At 27.7% G+C, this 10373-nt stretch overlaps 2 protein-coding genes across 2 annotated transcripts; both read right to left on the reverse strand.

Moving 5' to 3' along the window:
- Positions 1-887: 887 nt before the first annotated feature.
- On the reverse strand, positions 888-4002 carry LOC111683153 (pancreatic lipase-related protein 2-like; the record flags this gene model as incomplete). The annotated part of the gene is made up of 4 exons (XM_023445201.2): positions 3957-4002; positions 3724-3847; positions 1175-1566; positions 888-1111 (listed from the first exon to the last, which is right to left on the reverse strand). Coding segments are annotated over exons 1-4 (786 nt in total), but the record flags the coding sequence as incomplete, so codon positions are not given.
- A 273-nt stretch (positions 4003-4275) lies between these two features.
- LOC111683152 (pancreatic triacylglycerol lipase-like) lies at positions 4276-9101 on the reverse strand. Its single transcript, XM_023445200.2, has 6 exons — positions 9002-9101; positions 8833-8938; positions 8381-8769; positions 8135-8326; positions 4569-4734; positions 4276-4516 (listed from the first exon to the last, which is right to left on the reverse strand). Exons 1-6 carry the CDS (start codon positions 9099-9101, stop codon positions 4276-4278), a joined length of 1194 nt encoding a protein of 397 aa, XP_023300968.2.
- Between the last annotated feature and the right edge of the window lie 1272 nt (positions 9102-10373).

Below are 10373 nucleotides of genomic sequence, written 5' to 3' on the forward strand. Positions count from 1 at the left end.
GACTAGACTATAGACTAGACTATAGACTAAACTATAGACTAGACTATAGACTAGACTATAGACTAGACTATAGACTAGACTATAGACTAGAGTATATACTAGACTGCAGACTAGACTATAGACTAGACTACAGACTGGACTGCAGACTAGACCATAGACTAGACTATAGGTTAAAGTTTAGACTAGACTATAAACTAGATTTTGGGTTAGACAATAGACTGGACTAGACTATAGACTAGAGTAAGGTTTCAGCTATAGACTAGAGTATAGACAAGACTCTAAGCTAGACCATACACTAGACTATAGACTATACTACATACTATACTAGACCATGGACTAGACTATAGACTTAACTATAGACTGAACTATAAACTAAACTATTGACTAGACTAAACTATATTTCTTTGTTTTTATAGAAAACGTTTCTTTTCATAGAATTTTTGTTAAAGTAAATTTTATTTAATAGTAAAAGTTTTTACAAAACATTATTTAATGGCAGCTTTAGCAATACTGTCCGCAACCTGCAATTCGACTTGAACTAACGGACCCTGAGCATAGGGAGAATTGGAATTTGTTTGAAGGAAATATGAACCTCTGGCACTGAAAATTTATGAAAATTAAAAATACAAACAGATATCTTTTGAAAATTTTAAGAAAGAATTTGATTCATGTTATTTTCTCTTATTACTTACCTCTCGTCCAAATAATAACCCATTAAAGCATGTGGTATTCCTGAGTAATTAGCACATTGATTATATAAATACTCCATATAACTGCCACAATTATAAGACCAAAAGCCCACATTAGTTACAATAGATTCTGCGTAATATTTATTGGAACGAAAATGATTACAATCTCCTAAAATATAAATAATATTGTGGAAAAGTCGGCAAAATTGTATTATTCTCTAATTTACTATACTCCTCGATGGGACTACAGCCAGGTTGTATAAGTTTCAAATAGTTGGGATAAAAATCAGCATGACCCATTGCACGACTTATAGACAGAAAACGTGGATCTGTATGTATAACATCGACGAATTGAGCATCTGTAGGATCGAGACGTTCGTTTATATTGTCAGTATCAAAAGTTGGACCAGCAGGATCTAAACCTAAAATTGAAAAAAAAAATTTAAACATTTTCTGAGAGTAAGATTTATATAATTATATTTTACCAGTAATTCTCTTTACTCTATAATTTAAATGATTCGCTGATAAACCGGCAATTTGTGCCCCTAAACTAAAACCAATTAGATGTATATCATCCGGTGAATACATTATTTGATCCACTAAATTTGTTATTAACAAAGCTAAACATTTGGCTATAATACGACAATTTTGTAGAGCCCAAGGTGTTAAACAAAGAACTCTTGAGAGATTTTTATAGTCCACACTTATTATATAAACTCTCTCGTATTGTAAAAGTAGCGGACGTAATTCTTCATTAGGTGAAAGATCGTGATCTAGGCCCAAACCATGTAATAGTATTTTTAAAGGTAAACGTTCGGGAAATGAATCGGGCTTAAGATTGAGCAGATCCAGCAATAAGGGATTTTGTTCAGTTCCTCTTTTGGGAAATAAGAAAGATAAAGAAAGAACGGTTTTCTATTAAAAGCAAATATTTCGATAAAATTTTTATACAAAAAAATAGGGTTTTGAAAAAATTCTAAAAACATCTTTAACAAGTAATAGTGTTATATTCGACCATGCCGAATCTTAAGTATATACCCACCATTAAATCATTACTCAGCAAAAAAAATAACTTCCAAAGAAGCGAAAAAGAAGTAGAATTTACTCCATAGAAGTATTGAAAAAGACCTAAAGAAGTGATGATTTTAACACAAGCATGTCATAGGAGGGATGTCCTTTTTATTTAATTCCAAATTAACTACTTCCGAAGTCATTCTCAAGATGTAATTTTTATGCTCTTTTTTGGTAGTTATTCGAAAGTGAAATTGTGAAAGTGAAAAATTTCACTAATTGCTACTTTTAAAGTAGTAATACTTAAATGTTATTCTTTTGGAAGTACTTCGCTTTATTTCTGCTGGGTTCCGAAAAGAATTACTTCCTTATAAATAGGTAATTTAATTTTTAATCATTGACCGATCCTCAGAAAATTTGGTAGAAGTATTTTAATTCTCATCGTTGTACTCGTATTTTTATGCTATTAATGAGCGATAAAGTCATTTTACGGAGGTTATAGTCAAATATAGACCGATTCTCACAAAAGTTAATAGAAAAGTTGAGATCCTCACAGAAGTTAGTAAAGAGATTTTGACTCATACGAAACTTGTTAATGACGAATTTTATTCTCATTTCTGAGACAGGAATAGTTATTTAAGTCAATTTCTGAAGGGGACCTTATATGGGGGGTAGGGTCAATTATGGAACGATGCTCATAATGGGTGTTATGATCAAATATAGATCAATTCTCACAAAAGTTGATGGAGACATTTTGATCCAAACAAAACTTGTTTATTTCGAATCTCATCGCTGTATTCCTATTTCTGAACCAGTAATAAACATTAAAGTAATTTTCTGAACGGGACCTAATATGAGGAGTAGGGTCAATTAAGAACCGATCTTTACACAACCAAAGAGATTTTCGCGCATACAAACTTTTATGCCGAATTTCATTTTCATTTCTGAGACAGGAATAGTTATTTAATAAAATTTCTGAAGGGGGGCTTATATGGGGGTGTGGGGTCAATTATGGAACGATTCTCATAACGGGGGTTATGATTAAATATAGATCGATTCTCACAAAAGTTGATGGAGACATTTTGATGCAAACAAAACTTGTTTATTTCGAATCTCATCGCTGTATTCCTATTTCTGAACCAGTAATAAACGTTAAAGTAATTTTTAGAACGGGACCATTAAGGTAAAGTCAATTATGAACCGATCTCCACAAAAGTTAGCAGAAAGATTTTCGCGCATACAAAACTTGTTTATGCCGAATTTCATTTTCATTTCTGATACAGGAATAATTGTTTAAGTAAATTTCCGAAGTGGACCTTATACGTGGGGTAGGGTCAATTTTGGAACGATGCTCATAACAGGGGTTATGGTCAAATATAAATCGATTCTCACCTTCTGAGCCAGTAATAAAGGTTATAGTAATTTTCGGTGCCGGACCTAATATGAGGAGTATAATCAATAAGAAATCGATCTTTACAGAAGTTAGCAGAGAGATTTTCGCGCATACAAAACTTGTTTATGCCGAATTTCATTCTCTTTTCTGAGACAGGAATAATTGTTTAAGTTAATTTCCGAAAGGGGTCTTATTTGGGGGGTAGGATCAATTATGCTCAAGCTTTATGTGCATCGTTCCATAATTAGGAGATATACGTTCACATAAGACTTATTTGTATGGGGGCAAGTTTACCGGTTTTGCCTATTTTTAATGCCAAACAAATCTTGTCAATCCAGAAAATTTACCCAAAATTACAATTATCTAGTTTCTCCCGTGTGGTCCATAACGTGATTTCATCAGATAGACGGAAGGACGTACAAACAGACGGACATGGCTAGATCGACTCAGAATCTAATAAGGATCCATAATATATATACACTTTTATAGGATTTAGGTGAATAATTCGATGTATAATGATGGGTATAAAAAAATTAAATTTTCGAAAAATTTTTTATATAAAAAGAGGAACTTTTTAAAAATTTTCTATAAATTAAAAAATGTACGAAAATTTTCTTTTACTCGACTTACTTGGTGTACAACCAAAATTGTATATCCTTATTAGGACACTGATCCTCGGCATAATAGCAATGTAAACGATTATTTTTATGTCTTCTAATAAAAGCACTAGCCGAAGCATTTAAACTTAAAATAACTAAATTTATAAAATTAAAAACAAAAAAAAAAATAAATTGTTTAAAATAATATTAATTACTTTTTAATTTCCTATGAAAATTTAATAAAAAACACACACAATCACTCACTTTCTATTACCACCGTTAAAATGAAATAAAAACTAAATAGTTTCATATTTGTCGTTAACAAAAATTCTAATAATAAATTTTTATATTTGTATGACAATTTTGTTTATATACAAAAAAAGAAAATTGAAAATAAAAAAGTTATAAATTTAAAAATAGAATAGAATAATATTAGAAATGACCTTAGAAATATACAAATTTTATTTAATTATTCGATTATTACTGTTATAAATAATTATTAAAAATACATGGGTTTAATCACTAATAATACCATACACATGCTTAGATTATAGACCTATAAATTTATTAAACGGGCTTTTTATTAAGGTTTTATATCATTCAGTTTTTCATTGAAATGTTTGAATTTACGAAATTCTACAAATTCATTATCAGTCCAATCGACAAAAGCTTTACGCAATTGAGGTTCAAATTCATCATCATATATATCTCTGTAATCATAGAGTACTGGTAAATTACGATGTTGAGACTGGGAACTTGGTGGGAAGGGTCCCAAAGCAAAGGGGGTTTGGTTAGCAGTTTTAAGGAAGAATGAACCTGAGGCACTGGAATTATGTTAAAATTTAATATATATTTTTAGCAATGAACTCTTCTTACCTTTGATTAACATGAAATCCCATTATTTCATCATTTGATTGAGTATTACACAGGCCAAAGATATTGTGCAGCCAACTGGGACAACTATAAGCCCAAAAACCCTTATTACTGCGTATAGATTCGGCATAATATTGCGGAGCTCGATCGTGATTACAACTGCCAGGATCTGTGAATAGATTGAAGAGAAATTCAAATATTCTTTTAAGGAAAAAATAATAAACTTCCCTTCATCTCTGGAAGAAACTATAAGCTTGTCTTTATGTTGAAATTTTAAGTTGGGCGACATGCCACGCCCATATTAAGAATATATTAAATTTGTATATCTGAGATAATATAATAGTTAGAATCTTTAAATTATGTTGGAGCAACTTTAATATCTATATGATATTAAAAACAAAAATTGGGCCGATTAGCATTAGGGGGTGTGGCACCTTCCATATAAATTAAATACAAAAGTCCGTTTATCTTGGAAACCATTATAGTAAGAATTTTAAAAATTTGCGAAAAAAAATTTTGGCGTAATAAATTGGCGGACTACCCATGAGGGGAGTGGTACCTCTCATATTAATAAAATACAAGAATTCGTTTATCTGGGAAACTAATAGAACAAAATTTTGCACTAAGAATTTAAATATTCATCTGAACACTTTGGAAAGTAAAAGAGTAGAATTTCATCATGGGAAAGGTGGCTTGAAACTCATACATATATAGATTAAATTGAAACAAATGTTTATATCTGATAAACTATTAGAGATAGAATCTTGAAATTTCAATTCAAAAACTTTGACATTCATGTGAACATTCAGAAAATAACGAAAGGACTTTGGATAGGGCGTTTATATAAATTATATAAATTAAATAAAAAATTTTGTTTTGTCTGGGAAACTAATAAGACACGATTCTTCAAATTTTGCAAGAAGAAGTTTATTACACATCTGAACATTTTGGGGACAAAAGGGCGAACTTTCATCTGGGGGGCTATAAGTCCCCATATGAATTAAGTAAAAGAATTGGTATATCGGAGAAACTATTAGAACTAGAATATTCAAATTCTACATGAAGATCTTTGACATTCATGTGAACATTTAGAGACTAACATGCGGACTTTTTATGAATTAAATACAAAATTTCGTATATCTGGTAAACTATTAGAATTTTTAAAACTTTTTTAAATTAAAAAACAAGTAGGAAAGTATAGTCGGGCATGGCCGAACAATTAATACCCTACACCATGAGTATATTTTTAAAATTTTTATTTTTTATAAAGAAACTTTTATGTTGAATATTACCATAATTCCAAAATCTTTAAGCAATTTATTGATAAAAAAAACTAAAATTTCTAAATGAGGCTTTTTATAGGTCAAATATGGGCCGATCCTCGGCAAATTTTGGAAAAGGATATATTTTTAAATAACAGTTAGTTTTGTTGAGTTTCATTGCGATACAAATGGTTACAAGTCAATTTTAGACGTTTAAGACATTTTTTGAAGAGGGGTTTGTATGGGGGCTAGGGTCAAATAAGGGCTGATCCTTACGAAAATCTACAGTGTCATTTATACTTATATAAAACTGCCAATTTTCAGAGAGATAATAGAATATTTGACGTAATTATGGCATAAAAAATTTAAATCGAGAGGTACGATTGTATGGGGGCTAGGTGAAATAATGGACCGATTTCAACCATTTTCAATAGGCTTCGTCCCTGTGGCAAAAAACATTCTTGGTCCAAATTTCATCAAATTATCTGTACCTTGCGCACAAGGTTTACATAGACAGCCGGACAGACGGACATGTCTTAATCGACTCAAAAAATTATTCTGAATCGATCGGTATACTTTAAGGTGGGTATTGGACCAATATTTTTGTATGTTACAAACATTAGCACAAACGTATAATACCCTCCCCACTATAGTGGTGTAGGGTATAAAAAATAAATGTAAAAGAAGGAAATTTTCGAAAATTTTGAAAATTTTATATAAAAAAGGGAAATTCTTTGAAAATTTTTAATAAAAAAGTTAAACTTTTTAAACATTTTTTTTTAAAATTTGAATTTTTGGAACATTTTTATTAAAAAAGTTACATTATTGGAACATTTTAATCAAAAAGAGAAATGTATCAATACTTTATATAAAAAGAAGAATTTCGAAATTTTTTAAAGTTCCATATAAAATTTGTGTAAAACTTTCTATAAGAAAGTATACATAAATAGAAGAAATTTTTAAAACATTTTCTATAAAAAGAAATTTTTTTGTAAAAATTCCAAACAAATGAAACATTTTTTTAGAAAATTTTTTTACATTTTATTCTTTAAAAATATGCGACAATTTAAATAAAAATCGATTTGATTTGAGAAAATCAATTTATTTTTTTTTCTATAAAAAGGAAATTTTCGAAAATTGTTTGTATCAAAAGGAGAAATAGGACAAGATAGATGTTTGAAATTTTTGTATAAAAAATGGAAATTAAAAAAAGAAAATGTTTTCGAAAATTTTTTTATAAAAAGAAAAATGTAACAAAATATTCTTTAAAATGAAGATTTGTTTTAAATTTTTTATAAAATAGAGAAACTTTTTGAAATGTTCCCTTAAAAAATTGACATTTTAGAAAATTTTTAATAAAAAACAGAAATATTTTATATTTCTTAAAAAAGGGAATTTTTTAAAATTTTTACTAAAAAAAGAATTTCAAAAGGAAGAGGAAAATTTCTATAAAAAAAACATTTTTTAATATTTTCTTAAGAAAAATTCAATAAAAAAATAAAAAAGACATTTTTTCATACTTTCTTTATAAAAAAGAGAAATATTTAAAAATTTTCAATATAAAAAAATTTAAGATTCTTTTTTAACAAAAAGTGAAATTTACTAAAATTTTGTAAAAAAAATTGAATTTTGCGAAATTTTCTGTAGAAAGAGAAATTTTTTTTATAAAAAAGAGAAATTTTTGAGAAAAAGAGACGTTTTTTTTATAAAAGAAGACATTTTTTCAATATTTTGTATAAATTTGTTTTAAAATTTCTAATTTTTAAATTTTCTAATATTTTCTATAATTTTTTTTATAAATCAAGAAATTTCTCTTCTGTTATAATTATTTTTTAAAATTTTCACTTTATTTTATCAATAATTTTCGGATATTTTCTTTTTCTCTTTTTTTACAAAACATTTTTTCAATATTTTGTATAAATTTGTTTTAAAGAAAAAATTTTCTAATATTTTCTATAATTTTTTTTATAAATCAAGAAATTTCTGTTCTGTTATAAATTATTTTTAAAAATTTTCTCTTTATTTTCGGATACTTCCTGCGTTTTTCTATCTCTTAATATTTTTTGGGAAATTTTTTCTTTTTTATATAAAATCTTTTCTTTTTATATACAATTTTTGAAATTTTTCTATAAAAAACAAAAAATATTCAAAAATCTTAAAAAAAAAGATAATACTTCTAAAAAATATGAAAAGAAGAGAATTTTTCAATTAAAGAGAAAATTTCCGAAAATTTCATAATAAAAAAGAGAATTTCAAATAAGAGAATTTTCTATAAGAGAAATAATTTCTTAAAAAAAAAAAACATACCCTCCATATTTTCCTCCTGACAACCCGGTTGATAGGGTCCAATATTAGGATAAAAATCTACATGACCCATTGTTCTTAGCATACCACGACCCAAAACATCTGTATGAATAACATCTACAAATTCAGCATCGGTAGGATCAAGTTTACGATCTGAACCAACGGTAATAAACATGGGTTTAGCGGGATCTAAACCTGAAAAAATAAAAGTTTATATTAAAATCTATGACTTCTTATCGCACAACTTACCGGTAATTCTTTTAAGTCGCCTCTTAAGATAATTAGTAGTTTGTCCCGCCACCTGAGCACCCAAACTAAAACCGATCATGTGAATATCATCGTTGTCCACAACACCCTGATCGACAAGATTATTAATTAAATGAGCCAAACATTTGCTGGCTAAAGGTAAATTTTCTACAGCAGCAAAATAACAAGGATAAGGAACTAAGGCACCATAATCCACGGAAATAACATAAACATCTTGAGACTCTAGAAGAGCGGGTCTAATATAACGATTTGGTGAATAGTCACGATCGCCCGTATAGCCGTGTAAAACAATAAATAAAGGTTTTCTAGGTTGAAAATCTTTAGGCTGGAGATTTAAGGGATCCAGTTTAATAGGTGAATCAGCAGTTTGTCTTAAAGAAAATTTTGAAATGTTTTAAAAATAGAAATAATTTTAGAAAAAAAAGCTAAATTACTTATTATACAGCCAAAAGGTAACGTTTTCATTGGGACACTTCATATTGCGTATAACCACACATTTGGGATCGAATAAACCCACAAAAGGATTTGCCAAACAAAAACCTGTTACAAAAAATAAATAAACTTTTTTTAATAAAATTTAAATTATTTAAATAGTAAATTTACCTTTTAAAAATATCACAAATATAAACAATTTAAACATAATTTCTTTAAACTTGAAAAACGTTGCTATTACGTTTATGTGAGTTTTGTTAATACTTAACATTTCACACAACTTAATAGCTTTTATAAACTGTATCTTTATTTTGGTTTTTTACAAATAGTTGTCGTCGTCTACCAGCTCTTTTCAAAAATTTCTAATACTAACCTATCCCAATTTGATTAACACCCAAATTTCATTTTTACTTTTTTCTTCTATTGTAAATAAATATATTTATTTAACAATTGCTAGAAATTAAATTTTATTTTAATTATTTTTTTTTTTTTTTGGTAACCTACCACCAAGTGGGTGGGTATTATTATCACTCATCTTGTTTAGAAAAAACGAATTTGTGTGTTTAGAATTTTTAAACACCCTCATATTGTTTTCACTATTTAAATGTATGTTAATGCGAATTTGCTCTAATTTCAAATGTCATTCACTGTCAGAGTCAAGTTTTTTGCTTTAAATTTGTATTTTTGATTGATAAATACTTCTGTAGTATTTTCGCTATTGAAATAATTTTAGATCAAGGTTTTTGGGTCAATTTTAAAGCTTAAAAATCAAACAACATAAATAGTTTATCATTCCGAACCATGTGTTCTTTGTGTGTCCACGTTTCGAGATAGATAGATAGATAGATAGATAGATAGATAGATAGATAGATAGATAGATAGATAGATAGATAGATAGATAGATAGATAGATAGATAGATAGATAGATAGATAGATAGATAGATAGATAGATAGATAGATAGATAGATAGATAGATAGATAGATAGATAGATAGATAGATAGATAGATAGATAGATAGATAGATAGATAGATAGATAGATAGATAGATAGATAGATAGATAGATAGATAGATAGATTTTTCTTAGAAGAAAAAGAATGGAAACTTTTATTGGCTCAGAAGTTTCTTTATAAACATTTTGTCTCTTGAATAAAAAACAGATTTTCTATGAAAAACGCTTTATTTACTAAAAATGAGCTTTTAGTGAATATGAATTTTTTGTAAACTTTTAAATAATTTAATATTGAAAGCTTTTTTATAAATAACAAAATTTTATTAATAAACTCAAATTTTATTAAAAATATATAAAATTTCATTAAAGTAATCTTAATGTTATAAAATTATTAAACTAGTAACGGTTTTAGTCAAATTTGAATTTAAAAACTTTAAAAGCAAGCTTTTTCCCAAACAAACCTATATAAAAAGAGCGCCAAAAAAGAAACAACTTGTTGAAAAAAAAACAACAACTCTTAAACTAAAACACATAAAAAAGCTTAAGATCCATAAATGTAAGCCCAGACAGACGGACAGCCAGTCATCTGTTTA

The sequence above is a fragment of the Lucilia cuprina genome, chromosome 2, assembly GCF_022045245.1.
Source record: "Lucilia cuprina isolate Lc7/37 chromosome 2, ASM2204524v1, whole genome shotgun sequence".
NCBI classification, from domain to species: domain Eukaryota; kingdom Metazoa; phylum Arthropoda; class Insecta; order Diptera; family Calliphoridae; genus Lucilia; species Lucilia cuprina.

Bases quoted from the DNA above. Each gene is read 5' to 3' on its own strand.
- LOC111683152 (XM_023445200.2), bottom strand. From the start codon at position 9,101: ATGTTAAGTATTAACAAAACTCACATAAACGTAATAGCAACGTTTTTC. The intron at 8,770-8,832 runs GTAATTTAGCTT...ATTTTCTTTAAG, and splicing joins ACCTTTTGGCTGTATAATAA to ACAAACTGCTGATTCACCTA. The intron at 4,735-8,134 runs GTATGTTTTTTT...ATCTATTCACAG, and splicing joins TCAGGAGGAAAATATGGAGG to ATCCTGGCAGTTGTAATCAC.